This window comes from Crassostrea angulata, chromosome 3, assembly GCF_025612915.1.
Source record: "Crassostrea angulata isolate pt1a10 chromosome 3, ASM2561291v2, whole genome shotgun sequence".
NCBI lineage: Eukaryota > Metazoa > Mollusca > Bivalvia > Ostreida > Ostreidae > Magallana > Magallana angulata.
The window spans coordinates 32640227-32656039 of NC_069113.1; the positions used below are offsets into that span (position 1 = coordinate 32640227).

Below are 15813 nucleotides of genomic sequence, written 5' to 3' on the forward strand. Positions count from 1 at the left end.
TCTGACAAGTGTCAGGAGAAGGAGGTGTTTTAGTCAGACTGATGGACAATCCTTTTGCGACACGAAGTTGCGACGGAAGACCTACTCGTTGCTTTGCAACGAGCTCGGCTCTAGTTTAGTTTTAAAATTTGAATATTTTGCTATTTATATATACAGAGCTCTTCTGTAAAAGGAGATTTATAGACTAAATTATAAAAAATGTCTATGATTTTTCAGCCCCCTCAAAACAGACTGTTAAACACATTAATTGAACTGTCGATATTTGTTTTGATTTTGTGCGTTTTTGAAATCTCGCGAGATAATAAGAGGGAAACTGGGAATTTCCAGCTTTCGTAAAGTGCCGATTTCGACTTTTTCTTGACATGTTAAATATTATTAAAATCGTTCAAAAAAGGTATTACCTCAAAAAATTAAGTGACCTCAAAATATTGTACTGCTGTGGATAAAACAAGGAAATTTCAATTACTATATTTTTTCCCCAAAGGAGCGCTTAAATTTTTGTGCCGAAGTACTGGCACTTGTAATTGCGCTTAAATTCGCATGCGGACATCTATCGATATTAATGTGGAGTAAAGTACATTACAATTAAAGCAATATGAGCTGCAATTTTCATGATAAATTTTTTTTAACGAAAATGTTATTTTCCACTATTAAAAATGACAAAAATATCATGCTTTTTAGACTTCCTTTCGCCAAGGGCCTTTAAAGAGTCTTAATTGGAGCGAAATGAAATTATTGTCCTCCTGTGCCATGTGTTCCTAAGAAGAGATATTTTTCCTCTGACATAAATTATGATTTTCCTACCTTATTTATCATTAAAGTTTAAGTTACATGCAGACTTACCATACTAGCAGGTTTTTACAGCGAAATAAAATTCTGAAAAATACAGCTCATATTGCTTTGAAATACTTTCACCGGTTTAGAATTTTAAAATTTTACAAAATTTAACGAAAAAGTACGTTTAGAAAATTTTGAAAAGTTAAAATTTTTAAATCCCCAGCGGGACTCATGATCGACAGATTCGTAGTGAACCTTCTAACCCACCGCGCTACGATGTTAAGTTACAATTTCGGGAAAGAAGCTATTTATAAAATTACACAGTGACTTGATTTTATTGTTTATTTCGATGATTAGTACGTCACAACATGGAGGCGTCCCATAACACCTCAAAACTGACATTGATCCTTTATGAAATAATTAAAGGAACAAAAATCGTCTTTACAATTAGTTATTCCTTTTTGCGTATTTTATTTGTTGTTGTTTTTTTTCCAGATGCACAGAAAAACGACTTTTCCAAAGAGACACATCCAGGGCAATTTCTATCCAATGACAACAATGGCGTCTGTTGAGAACGGAACTAGCAAGCTCACTCTGCTGACAACATCCTCTAGAGGAGTTGCAAGTCTTTCACCAGGTTATAATTACAGTTATCCGGAATATGTTTAAGAATGATCTATCCTGTTCATTTAAAACGAATCTGTTACTTTCCAACAGTTTAGCTGCTGGACCAATTCCGTAGCTTCCGGTCTGAAGAAACCCGGATGAATAGTTATGCCCAAATGATAGGATGGGAAGGTTTAGGTGATGTTCGGTGCTTTAAACAAATCGAAAATATATCTGACCAATACATATCTGACAAATAAATATTAAAAATGAATTTTAATATTAAGAAAAATTGTGGCAATGTAGTTCTTCAGGGACATGAGATAATTGCCATCATAAAAGGTTATACTGTGCCAAATTTGTGTTAAGGAGATTGATCACTGAGTGGTTCTTGAAAAGGTGTAAATGTGAAACGGACAATGTCAAATTCAATCAGAATCGCATATTACTTACTAGTATCTGAGCCATTATTTCAGCTTTGGTTCAAATATTCAAACAACGACAATCTAATCATTGTAAAGCATACTAGTATGTTAGAAAACAACCACTCTGCATCCGAACAACTAAAGATATCATAAAGTAAGTATAAGTGGACACATCTTTATTCAACCGACTGACGAGTTATGTCCCTTGTTTTGTTACTCTATTGAGCTAGTCCATAAATTCGCTCCTATATGTGTTCAGGCTTGATATCTGTCATCAGTTCCTCGTGAAAACACACTGCAAGGTTTTCTAAGATAGTCAAGACACTTTTGAGTTCGATTCTGAAGAATCCATGGAACGGGTTATCTATGTCCGCCACAATGTAACATGACATGGAGATGGAGAGACACGTGACAAAGCTCATGCACATCTCCAGACGGTAGGACTCACACTTCACCATCTGGATCCCCAGAAAGGAGGAAAAACTGAGGACCTCCAAAAACACCCACCTGAAAGAAAAGAACAAAATTTGGTTGTGTGTCAGATATGATATTGTTTGACTATTTATACAAGATACAATTACTGTAGTTAGTCTTTTTTTGGCGTGTAGGATGCCCACTTAATTAAAGCTGCATGGCCCGAGTTTTTTTGGCTATTACAGTATCAAATACTTTTCCATACAAACCAATTATCTTAGAAAATTATAGACTTTCCATTGAAATATGGCTCAACTGACCGGACAAACTACTGCAATATCTTTTATTATACATATACTTAGGATAACAAACCTTCACAAAATTAATTTGACATAAAATCGGACCAAGCAGCTAATAAGATATTTATGGGATACACACTTACTGTAATGGGTGTATCTTGGCGTGCAGTGTGCCCACTTTGTCCACTATGCTGTTGAGACTGCCCACATACTTGACTATATCATGTATGATCGCTCTGTCCACGTTGTGTTTCTGTGTTGGAATTTCTCGAAGATGGTCAACTATGTCCCAAATAGCCCCTATAAAAAAAATTCCAATGTACACGTCATTATTGCTATTCAAAACACGCATGATATTGCAAAGTGTATCCTTTTCATTCGATCTTTCTATATAAATCGACTTTACAGAATAGCATATCGACTAGTTACATATACAAAGTGGGTTTTTTTTGTAATAAGATAGGTCAATACAACAACCTAATGAAAGTGATGTTTCTGTATTACAGATGTTTTACATTATAAGCAAAATGAATATTTTGCAGAAACTGTGTTATTAATCCGTAATAAGAAACGAAATGTAAAATTGATTTTAGATATCGCGTGTCCAAAGTCAAATAGCTTTCTATAAATCGTTCTAAATGAGAACAAATAAAAAGGATTTCTATTGAAGAAAAAAAGGTGTCTCACTTTGGTGTTTCCAAACTCATTAAGATACAAATTAAAACAGTAATGAGAATTCAGAGAACTACTTAAACGTCACAGCAATCAATAGAATCTCTTTGTTGTTGTACGTGAATTGAAATCAGATGTAACATGCATGCATTGCTGTGAATACGATTGCAAAGCAGTGTAAAGGTTCGATCTAAACTCATGCAAGCATTAAAATATTTCGTTATTGACTAAGATTTTATAACAGTGTGATTGTTTATACAACTTTGCAAAATCACTGGTTCTGAGGATGGATTTTGTTGATTTTTATATAGCCTACCTGGTGAAAGTAAAGCACCAGATTAATTTTATACCTTCTTTGTTGTTTTGAGCACTTGGCATCTCTGTAATGTATTGGATGACTGTCATTATTTCCTCTTTCAACGCAAGATACATCTTCATTCGAGTTGTTGATTTCAAACACGTTAATTTCTTTGTTAATTTCATCAAAAGTTCCATTTCGGAAAAATCATTGTTCAATCTAGCCGTTATGTCGAGTTGTTTCTGAAGAACTTGCTGAAAGGCAAAACCAAACGAAACTGCGTACACCATGCCCGCTGGGGCTAGAAAGCAGGCGATCGCTTCGTTGATGGCGGGCTGCGTTCGATTTGGCCACAGAAAGCTTGCAGTTGGTTTGTAAACAGCCATTATGATTGGACAAAATATCAATGACGTAACAGTTGGTATTCCAATCTTGAATAAATATTTTGGATTGTTTTGGTATAACTGAAAATGTTCCAGTACACGAATGTCACGTTTTGTGTAGAATCTTACATTGTCTTCTTCTGGAGATCGGTTGCGGAAGTCGTGCAAAACGGAAGTGGACGATAGACTTGTTAAACTTGCGTGACAGAAAGAGGGACTGACGCATCTGGTCCTGAACCGGAACTGCCTACGGAATCCGGATGTGCAGACTACCAAAGAACTTAGTGCTAAAATATATGAACATATATTAATAATAATTTGATAACAAAAACTGTTCTCTTAGTTTTAAATAGCCATGTGATGATTAATGGTAACTACATGTATGACATATGATAATTCAATCTGATTAAAATCAGATCCTCGGTCCGCTCCATATTTTTCTATTGTCACTACACGTGTAGCAACAATAGAAACACGAAGAGCGGATCAAGGATCTGATTTTAATCAGATTGGATATGATTAGAACCGTTTTAACAAGAGTTTTGACTTTCGGTGGGATGTAACTCTCTAGTTTGCTCATCAAAACAAGCTGTCAAACATTGACCTCCTTTCTCCTAATTCGCTAAGAAAACTTCATTAATATTCATAGACTGTCAAAACCGTTGCTCTGTCGTGTGAAACTGATGCTGTTTCAACGAAATATACATTTCTGGATGAGTGTCATTGGGTTTAATTTATGCATATATAATAGCCAATAGCTAGACAGTTAATTGAAAGTCAGTCAAAGAGTTATAAGCAAGATACAAAGCTCACAATTCTTTGTCATGTAAACAAGGCTCGTGCCCTGTTTTTGTTTACATATGTTCAATATACCAGTAAAATATCTTTTTTAAACTAATTTGTCTATCTTCTTATTCATTTTGAGCATGAATAAAGAGTTCCTTACGTTTAACACATTCATTTAAGGTTTAAAATTTGACTTTTCACTTCAACATTCAAAATGTAAACAAAAGCTTCGTTTACATAGTATAGAATTGTAAGCTCTGTAACTCGCTTATAACTAAACGAATGACACTCAAATTTTGGTTGCATATTAGAAATGCCTTATTTGAGCATTGTTAACATTCGAATCAGAAAAATATTTTTGACCAAAAATCGTGACCATGCCCCTTTAAACTCAATTTTGAAATAGATTTTTTTATTCAATCTATCTTTGTTTCGCTTTTATCTATTTTCATCCGAGGACTTTGAGTTTTCGATTTTAATAATACAACGTTTTACATCCTTAGGAGCTTTGTTCTTCGTTCTATCTTTTATTCTTTTCACATTGACGAGAACCAGGAAATAAGAACACAAGTAGCTAATTATGTTTTATAGTTCTACAATTTTTTTTCATTATACGCGTCATTCGGTTAACTCTCTCTCTCTCTGTGTGTGTGTGTCTCTCTCTCTCTCTCTCTCTCTCTCTCTCTCTCTCTCTCTCTCTCTCTCTCTCTCTCTGAAACATATTAAAATACGTGCGTCAACGTGATTTCAAAACGTTTCTAGTTTTTATTCATGAATACTAAGTAAGTTCGACTGACTTCAATTAAATAGACGTTTGTTCACCAATCAATATTAAACTCACGGAAACATTTTTTTATACGTGTATTAGGAGATGTGAGTATATTTCGACAGTAAACATGGGTTTCAACTTAAAACAGCGAATATCATCATGAAGGTCTTCGATCGGTTCAAAATTTTAACAATGCATTGATCATATTGATGAGAAAAACAAATCATTTCAAAAAAAAAAATATACCATTTTTGTTTAAAATAACAGAATTAAATAAGCGTATTTTCAAGCAATTGATAAATCATTGATATACGATATAAAGATAAAGAAAATTGAGAAAAAATAAACTTTGAATTCGTCTATCTGAAAAATCGACATATCTCTCTTACCAAGAAACCCCACCAGAATCAGTCCGAGAGGGGGCAGGAAAATCTCCACCAGATCCCCCCGCTCCGGTGTGGCGCTCTCTCCTGCCGAGAGGTTCATTCTTATACCAGGTTCTCGGCCAGGTACAGCTAGCTCGAGTAAAGGCTTACATATCACGTGAAACAAACATAAAATCAATACAGATTCCAACCTCTCGTGCATCCACGCAACTTAGGTAAATTGTTCATATAGTCATTAAAAACATCCAACACACAAAAAAAAGTTGCAGTTGTGTAATTCAAAAATGGATTTTACATTTTTTTTTTTCACTTTGTGAATGTTACCTGTAGAATTTACATCTGGATAAAGTAAATGACTGCATAAGAGTCAATATACCTATATAAGGCAAAATTAACACACAAACAAAACAAAAAAAGGACAAAGCTACAAAAAAGGCAAATTAAAGACCAACGGAGTGAAGGCAATCCACTTGCAATTTAATGACATTTCACAGCTACTATCTAAATAAGTTTTTTTTTCACTTTGTATAATCCTTTCTTTGAGTAAATTGTTTTTGGTCGAAAACCCGCGGCTTTTCTTGCATATACATGTATATGCTTTTAGCCATTTATACGTATTTGGCCAACTTAATTATTTAACTTTCTCTCGTTTTCACGAATAAGTTTATTACAATTCTTAATACGCCAATGAGAAAGCGATCCTCTTTAGATTTTGAGGATATGAATATACAGATTATGACTGTAATAATAAAAAAATGCGCTGCATTCCCAAGTATCAACTGAATTGAATATGGTTTTATTTCTCTTGCCATATGTTATCTGTAACTTGTATATGTTAAAATTATTTTATCCCAACCTTTACCCTGTAGCTTAATAAGGTCTACACTGTTCGTCATGCATCAGATGGGTTTCCAGTCATCATAATATAGGACCACAACAAGTTATTTAAGTGTCGCCTAGGTATAACATGTGATCGTATAGAGGTGGTAGCCTCTGTAGCGACATCAGAAGGATGCATTCAAATATAATTATGCCTCTACATGTATTTATATATTGCTACATGTACAAAATTTATTCATAATTTTGCTTTGAGGGTGTAATAAAAGGGAGGCCGAGGTGGAAAATTAAGGATCTATGAGTGGTCAACCCTTCCACAGTCACCGCCTGGTTAGGGCTGCAAAGGAAAGAGGCTAGCCCTTCGAGTGCTTGAAATATTTTTAATTTACAAGTCCGTCTGTCTGTGTGTCGGTCTTTTCTTTCTGCGAAAACGTAACGTCGTTATTATTTTGCCTTAATTTTTTAGCTGTATTGAATAATAAGCAGGCATATCCTGAGCCATATTGGATATTAAGCTATCATATTGGATAATAAGCAAGCATATTTGGCCCATTTTACAATTTTATACATGAATGTGCTCAATATCCAACATGATCGACTATTTGCGTCCGATTGCTAGCTGTAATATTTTATATCAGTTGTGGATTGCAAGACTGGAAACCTTCTCGAGGGGGATCCTTTATTTACAGACAGCTCTTGCCAAGTTCAAGGGTTTTTATATTTTGTGTTTTACAAACAAATCTTGTTTAAAAGCACTTAAATGAAGACCTGCTAATACATGTACACTCATTGAACCTAAAAAGATCAAATAATGAGTGCGTGACTGAAGAACTGTTTGCTTTTCTTAAACTGATAAATTGTACCCACATTATTGGCATTTTGTGAACAGCCATTTCATATGGTTGTCGACATCTTGATAGTATTCAAATGTAATTTGCATTTAGGGCGCGTTTAATGCCGGGTTATATAATTTTTTTTCTGCAATGATCGCTACCTCCATTAGTTTACCCGCATGAATCATCAAAGAAGAATTTTATTGTTTATATTTGAGTCATTATCAAAATATGCAGCCTTTTGTGTCAGTGTCAATTTAAAGGGGGGAAAATAATGTTCTGGGGAATACATACAGTACCATTGGATTTTAGAAACTTAAACCTATATTGTTGAACAAATAAATCGACAATATTACTGCTTAAAGTATAAAAAAAAATTTATTTGTTATGAGATTTCAGTGAATTTATGTTGTCATTAAATTTTTCCAACGTCTTTAACCTACAATATCTTCAATAATATTGATGTTTTATTCCAAAAATCACCGTTAATTTTCAAAACAACATTCATATTTTAATTTCTGCTATGCTCCTTAACAAGTTCTCTTTTAAAAACAATGAATTTGATGAGATATATGCTTGTACAAAAAATTTTTGTCATTGGTGTTACAAGGCAAATTATATAAAAATATCTTAAAATACATCAAGTAAATAATATTGTACTACAGTTGGAATCCCCTAGATCATAGTGACATCATTCCCTGCTACTAAAAAGATAAATGTATCAGTGATAACATCATTGTGATAGAAAATATGGCAGAAAATGTTAGTATGCTCCGAAAAATACAATGTAAACTGTGTCAGTGGGATAACGTGCTATTTAAGGTTTTCTATTATGAAAGAACAAAAAAGTTTTTCACATAAATGATGAGTGTTTATCACATTATAACATAGGCTATGTAGCTTTGTGTAGTATCTATTCTCTGGGTCATACTGCTACATTTACTATGGATACATCAGTGGTATAACGGTCAGTGGTGTAACCAAAAATTGCTGTTACACCCCTGATAAAACTGTTACACCACATGACATTATTTTACTTTTTCTTCCATTTCATTTATATTTTGAGCATTTTGAACAATTGTTATTTATCAATTTTACAAGTTAGACACTGTCACAATAAAGAAAGCTTGACTATTTAATTGCAATTGTGTTTTCTTAATCTGGAAAATGAGACCTGTTACACCATTGACATTATTTGAAACACCATTGACATTTTGTATGCTCTAAATATGTTTTACTCATTTAAATACTTGATTAAAAGATAAAAGTAAAAACAAATTTATTCTAATAAAGAAATGAAATTATCCACATTTTATTTTTATAAAAAAATCAAACTTTTTAATGACTTATAGTGTATTATAAGATATGTTATTCCACTGACATTTCACATTCCCTATTATGTTATACTAAAATCTTTCAAATGCTTAAAGGTAACAAATGCTAGCTGAGCTTCAACAAACATATATAGACAAAGAGGAAGTGTATATGCGTTGTATGCATTGATTTTGGAGAAAATTCAATTTTATTGTCCAAAATGTATGATTGATATGAGCTGATATAGTATTGACGATGTTGTTTGTGAGATTGATGAGGCAAAGAAAGTTCGAACTCGGTACAAGGTTGATAAAAGTGTGTGGATGCCAATAGTAAAAAATATAACATCAAAGAATGAGTGAATTCATGTAAAAAAACATCTACATGCAATTTTTCTGTCAGTGGTGTAACACTGATTATAAGTGGTGTAACAGTGTGTCTATCTTCAGATTATGAAAGAATGAGGCACGAAAACTTTTATTTAAGATCAAATTTATCACGTTTTAAATGCAATCAAAAATAGAAATTAGTTTATTTTACAAAATTTAACACGTTTATCTCTTATTTATTATCGCTAGGTCAGTGGTGTAACTTTTATGTCAGTGGTAAAACATAATAATCAGTGGTGTAATATGTACATTTTTCTCCAAATAAAATTAACAGACAATAATACATGTATATTTGAAAACTCCAGTGCATTTATAGTAATGTCTTTTTTATGCTCCATTGAAAGAAAAATCCAGTTGTGTTCTTTTTAATGCTCAAATTAAAAATTTGTTGAGTAACATCAAGACTTTGTCTCAAATGTTATGTTGGTTACTATGTAAATGTGTCAAATATTTTCTGTTATCCTATTCAAATAACTTTAAATGAATTTTTTTGATATAAATTTTATGTCCATCATTTTAAAAGAATTATTTTATTTTATTTAAGAATTTTTACTATACTATATACCTGTTACACCACTGACAAAATGTTCACAGTTCATTAAATTTCAGTCTAATTATCAACCAAATGGTAGATTCCAATGTTTGCAAATTTTTAGATGTTATACTTCATTGTTTGTTAAATGTGTTTTTTGCAATCAAAGTAATTTTTTGAGCAATAATTTTCTCATGTTTTTCATTTTTCAAAAGTCTGCATATTTTGATAATGACCCATTTACATCTTTCTTTTAACAAATTAATAAATTGATTGTAAAAAGTAAGTAAAATTCACAAAATTACTAATAGTACATTTGCTAAAAGAAACAGCCAAATCGTCTCCGATAGGAATTTGAGTCTGACATCATCATGATTATTTCGTGCAGTCCGTGATTTTTCTTAAGTCGCCGTAATTTTCTACCAATCAATAAACGGGGTGTTTAGATTTTAGTCTGGCTGTTTCTATATAAGTTAATGAATCTAATGAAATCAATGAATTAACTATAAATTTCCGAAAGAAATAGAGGGAATCATACTCGGTATATGTAAATATATTGGGATCAATAAAATGAAATAAACAAAAAAATAAATATATATAAATAACTATTTATACCTGCCAGTAGCACACAAACATTACGTGACTTAATTAAATAAAGTAGTTCAGATACACTATATTCTTGAATATAAGACGTAAACATTTGTTTCGTAACATGTTTTCACAATGTATTGATCCCAGAGTTGTTTTAGAATAAAATAACAAATATTACAAATTTTAATGAATTTTAGCACCCGAAGAACTCGTAGATCACATTCTTGAAATATTTGATTGATTTTTGAAATTTTTTATTACAAAACTATTAGACTAGTGAGGAAAAACGGCAATTTTCGTTTGACATATCAGGGGTAAATAAGTCCTTGTCTGATAATGCATTCAGTTTGAAAAAATTTTAATATAATCATGGTACTTTTTTTTTATAGATTGTACAATGTAGTTTTGTTTGGTTGATTTAATCGATATCGAGATACATTTGAATGGCGCAATTTTTTTTCCATAAACGTAACTAAATTGTTCATCAAAATTGGCGATGTCGTATATTTTGGTTGCATTTTGGTACATGTATTTATATTAATATTGATAACGATTTTCAAAACTCAAACTTGAAAAAAGAAGATTGGGGGATAAGATAAATGTAGTACAAATGCCTATTACTTTAATCGATGCATTTCAAATCTATTTTTTTCCATTTCAATCTATCTGATATTTTTATAATATTATAAAAGTTTACAAATAGCACAATTTCTACCTTCAAGTTAAATATTTTAACATATTCTAACAAACAATAATTAAAAAAAAATTTGGCCACTAATTTTAGTGGCAAGCCTTGTTCTAAAAGGTTAATACCTACTGTTTTATGCTTTAACCATCGAGCCATTCCAGTTCGAACAAAGTATTTTTTTTCAAAACGTTCAATTGTTGAGATACAAAATGATATGTTTCGATGTATAGTGGGTCATCACATCTCGTTTTTGTTGTTGTTCGCTTTCCACTAGGCTATGACAAAAATATGGAGCACAGACCCACTCTTGAAAATAAAAGGCATTGAACTTCTAAAAAGTAACACTATTTAAAGGTTTTAATACGCATCAACTATGTATATATATATATATATATATATATATATATATATATATATATATATATATATATATATATATATATATATATATATATATAGCTAGTTTAAATCAACATATCCCAAGTATTGAACATATTTAGGGTTTACAAATCAATGTTTAAATTGTTAAATATACATGTACATTGCTCTGAATGACTTTTTAAAATATTATCAGATTTGTTCATATTTTTAATTTTCAGTATCATATTTGCCTTAAAAAGACATTCTACACGCCTTAATTATTTCTTCTTCAAAAAATTATTTCTTGAATTTTTTAAGCACTTTTCAGCGAAAAAAAATCACATGTCTGTCATATATTTTGGCTACACCTCAGTAAAGTCAACATAACATCACGGAATGAGATAGCTTTTTTATTATAAGAGAAAAGTTGGTCATTTTAAACATACTTACAATTCATGTATGAGCAATGAATAATATTCAAATGGTTGATGATACATGTAGTATAAAAAATATGGTGTAATGCAACAACGAAAAATGCATCTTGGTAAAAATTCAACAAAAATGGACGGTGACAGAGGAAAAAAGTTCAACACAAGAAACAACAAAATTAGCCATTATTTTTCCACAAAGCCAATTGCACTTGCAGAGGGGAAAAAAGGTACAAACATATAAACGCATGTAGTGTATATTTTGATTTTTAACAAACTGAGAATTTTTTTATAGCATAGCATCAAGCAAAAAAACAATATAGGACGGGATTCAATTCACACTTGGTTAGACAAACAAATATATATATATATTGCACGATTAAATTTCATTGTAAAGGCAAAAAGGAATTTCAAAAATAAATTATAACTACAGGTACAAAAAGCTCATTGACAATTATCATCATCTATTTATTACACAATCAAAGAAAATATCCAAATCTCATTTCACGCTTAAAAAAGATCGAACTTCTAAGCTAAGAATTCTAAAGTCTTGCACATTGCCAAACAACTAAGGAAGAAAAAAAATTCAAGTGTAAAAAATATAAATATGTGTTTTATGGAATTCAAGATCGAATCTATTGTGATTCCAAAAAAAAAAAATCAATATTTTCTGAAAACGTTAAAAAAGCTTAAATATCAAAAATCACTATAAATATATCACAGTCATCATATATTATCATGAAGGAATTTATAATGCATTTTCATTATGAAATTGATTGTTTATAATGGATTGAGTCAATATGTATAATGCTCTTGTGGGTTGGTGAAATATAAATATAGTTGAAATCTACAAGTGTATATAAATAATTCAGGGGGAGGACAAAACTTGAATAAAATTAGAATCCAATTCATATCACTTCTGTGATGTGTCAAAATTTGTTAGGAAATAATTAAATTTTGACAAAAGAAAACTAAATTATATTAAAAATAATTACCATGTATATAAATAAATATTAATTCTAATAAATATACAGTATTTAGATTAAAAATGACGATTTGTTATTAGACATCCTTTAACAAATGTTTCATTTTTACTTCATAGAATAATAGACACAATCTTTTATATGCATAAAGCAATATTCGGAAAACAGGTAAAAACTGAATTAATATTTGTCTATCATAGACAAATAAGAGTATATATATATATAAAAAACAACTGAAACTGTTCAACTATTTAACAACGTCTATAAAATGGTGCTTGGAAGCTTCATGTTTACTTCTTTGATTTCTTCTTGGTGTCTGCGGAAAATGTCACAGATTTCTCCTCACTCTGTTGTGGATCGAGTTTCTTGACCGCCATATCTTTCTCGCATTCGGCCAGTTTCCTCACCATGAGATTTTTCTCCATCTCAAGTCTGGCAATTCTTGCTCGAGTGTCATTGAGTTTCGATCGCACTTTCTTGGCGAGTTGAGCATGCCTCTCTTTGTCCTTGGCTGTCTCTGAAAGGGCAGTTTCTGCGGCGAGCTCCTCGTCCAGCGAGCGAGATCGGTCTTGGAGTTCGATGATTTCCGAGTTGATGTTGGAAAAGTCTGCTGTTAGATTGTCATGACGTTCTTGTAGTGTTTCCTGCCGAAAAATTTTAGAGTTAAGTTTTGTCACTAATTTCACAATGTTAAACAAAACTTTATGAAAGAATACAATAAACAAGATATAAAAATGATTTAGACCAAACTTACCAGTGAGTCTTGAATGGCCTCCTCTCTTGGAGCATCAGTTTCCTCACCATCCTCCTGGTTGACAAAGGTCTGCCACAATGCCTGTCCAGTCATGTTGGAAGTCACAAATCGGAATGGTGCCAACTTATTGAGAACTGAAGGACCTGAAAAACACAAATAGATCAAGTTGCAGCTGTGATTTTTACCAATTTTTCCAATTTTGTTTTTCAAAAGTGGTTACTATTCCAAAATTGGTAAACAAGTTTAATATGCGGATTTAAATGCAAATAAGTTTTTATTGTACGTCTGAAGTATTCAAAAAGTAAACAGAGGAAGCTAAAATATAACTGAGAGGAAAACTGTTGATATGTTTGTAACAAAGGTTACCTGTTGTGGAGTATCGCTGACTGAGAGAACCCAGCTCATCGTTCGACCTCTTGCTGATGCCCTGAGATTTGGCCTGGGCCATCTTGTCCTCTACATTACCCAGCATGCCTTGCAGTTGATTTAGGTTGCTGAATCCTGAGTATTTGGATAATCTGTGAGAATAAACATAACAAAATTATAAAAGCATACAATATCTTAAAAAAAAATTACTATTCCTATTCCTTAATCTGAAATTCTTCTTGGATGGTGCATCCAATATTTTTTTGTCCCTCCATTTTTTATCAAAGCAAACTAAGTATAAAATACATGTAGAAACTTACCTGTCATTCAGCCTGTTCTTGTTAAAATGCACTCCCTCCATGTTGGTTCCTGGAAGGAGCTTGACATCCAGGAGATCATCCACCATCTTCATCTTCTCGTCTTCCGTGCGACATCCACCAAACATGGCCTGCAGCATCTGGAGGGCGGCCTGCTCCACATTGACTCCAGTTGCCTTGGCAACAGACTGCGACAGTCCCGTGGTTCGCTTGTATCGGGCAAAGAAGAGGTCGTCACACACAACAGCCAGGGCGCGGTTGTACTCCTTGGTGAAGTCTGGGTTGCTGTCGTCTCTCAGGTCACCTACAAAGAGCAGAGCAACAAAACATGAAAAAAGATGTTCTTAATAATATTTTTTTTTCCAACTTCACCAACTTACTTCTTTGAACCAAGTCTGTTGTTATACTGACAATAAGACATATTTTTTGGAGTAATAGTTGGTCTGCTACAATTATTGCAATTTGCAACTTTTACTTTACATGTACATACCGATACATGTACAACAAATCCTAAGATTTAGAGAACAATGAATGAGAGGCAAGACCAATTAGACAGTATCTTTCAGTTTAAACACCTTTTTTTGCCCAAATTCTTTATCGACAGATTTATAGATTTCAGACCATTAGATGAACAAAGCAGAAACAACGTACCTGCTTTGATGTGGGCTAGGGAGTGAATGAGGACCACAATGAAGTCTCCGACTGTGTCCAGCCGGGCGGCCCGGATATACAGAATCCTGTTGTTGGCATCGTAATGGAAGGAGTTCCTGAAGGCATTTCTAGCCAGGTTCTTGTTGGACGGAATCTTCTCAGCCAGGAGTATTGTCACAGGGGCATGGCGACACCTAGAGGCGATCAGGTCGGTCACGAAGCAGCCGAACTTGTAGACAATGAAGGAGCGAGCGTTCAGGGTGCCGATGTCTACGGGGACAAGCTCTGTGTCCTTGGCCCACTCAGCATCGCGAGGGTCATGATAGCCTTCACCTACAAAAAATAATAAAATACAGAAAAATTAAAACCTGTGTATCTTTATTTAATAGCTCAATATGTTTACTTTGGAATCTTTGAAATTCATGGTGGATATATCTTATGGAGGATTAAAAATGTTCAGCTTGGTGACAATGTATTAAATATTGCAGATAGATTTTATTCTATACTACATCTTTTTAAATAAGTCAAGTATATTATATACCAGGTGTCTGCATGTCAATCAATTTTACAAGCATAGTATAGGATTTTAAATATCCTATAAATTCTTATGATCTCCTCAGTATAACCATACTCACCAGGCTCCATTCTATGTTTGGGTGGAGTGATTCCATTTTTGACGGCATCTTTGATTTGCTCCAGTTTCTGGTAAACAGGGGAGGCCATCAGAAGGGACATGAGCTCAGCTTCATTTAGAGGCGCTGCCATCTGGTAGGAGGCTGGCATTTGTTCCTGAGGGGGCACTGATGTCACTGGTTCATCAGCCACTGACTGGTCCTCATCTCTTGGAGCTGGTGAGGAGGCACGAGGAGGGACGTACCCAGAGCTGATGCTCTCTTGAATGGTCAATGCCTAATAAGAAGAAAAGAAACCATAGAATTACCTGACTACATAAATT

The 15813-nt window shown here is 32.9% G+C and overlaps 2 protein-coding genes across 4 annotated transcripts in view; both read right to left on the bottom strand.

Moving 5' to 3' along the window:
• Nucleotides 1-1988: 1988 nt before the first annotated feature.
• Nucleotides 1989-5946, bottom strand: LOC128178485 (uncharacterized). The gene is made up of 4 exons (XM_052845680.1): nucleotides 5819-5946; nucleotides 3544-4161; nucleotides 2665-2821; nucleotides 1989-2315 (listed from the first exon to the last, which is right to left on the bottom strand). The coding sequence occupies exons 1-4, from the start codon at nucleotides 5913-5915 to the stop codon at nucleotides 2054-2056; spliced, it is 1134 nt and encodes a 377-aa protein (XP_052701640.1). The 5' UTR covers nucleotides 5916-5946; the 3' UTR covers nucleotides 1989-2053.
• A 5807-nt stretch (nucleotides 5947-11753) lies between these two features.
• The window catches only part of LOC128177546 (uncharacterized), a 94640-nt gene continuing 90580 nt past the window's right edge, over nucleotides 11754-15813 (bottom strand). For all 3 annotated transcript variants that reach the window (XM_052844283.1, XM_052844282.1, XM_052844284.1), the window contains 6 exons: nucleotides 15494-15767; nucleotides 14859-15191; nucleotides 14211-14511; nucleotides 13891-14042; nucleotides 13525-13667; nucleotides 11754-13414 (listed from right to left, as the gene is read on the bottom strand). In XM_052844283.1, coding sequence (XP_052700243.1) covers nucleotides 13061-13414; nucleotides 13525-13667; nucleotides 13891-14042; nucleotides 14211-14511; nucleotides 14859-15191; nucleotides 15494-15767 — 1557 coding nt within the window. In that variant the 3' untranslated portion in view covers nucleotides 11754-13060. The remainder of the gene's footprint in view (nucleotides 13415-13524; nucleotides 13668-13890; nucleotides 14043-14210; nucleotides 14512-14858; nucleotides 15192-15493; nucleotides 15768-15813) is intronic.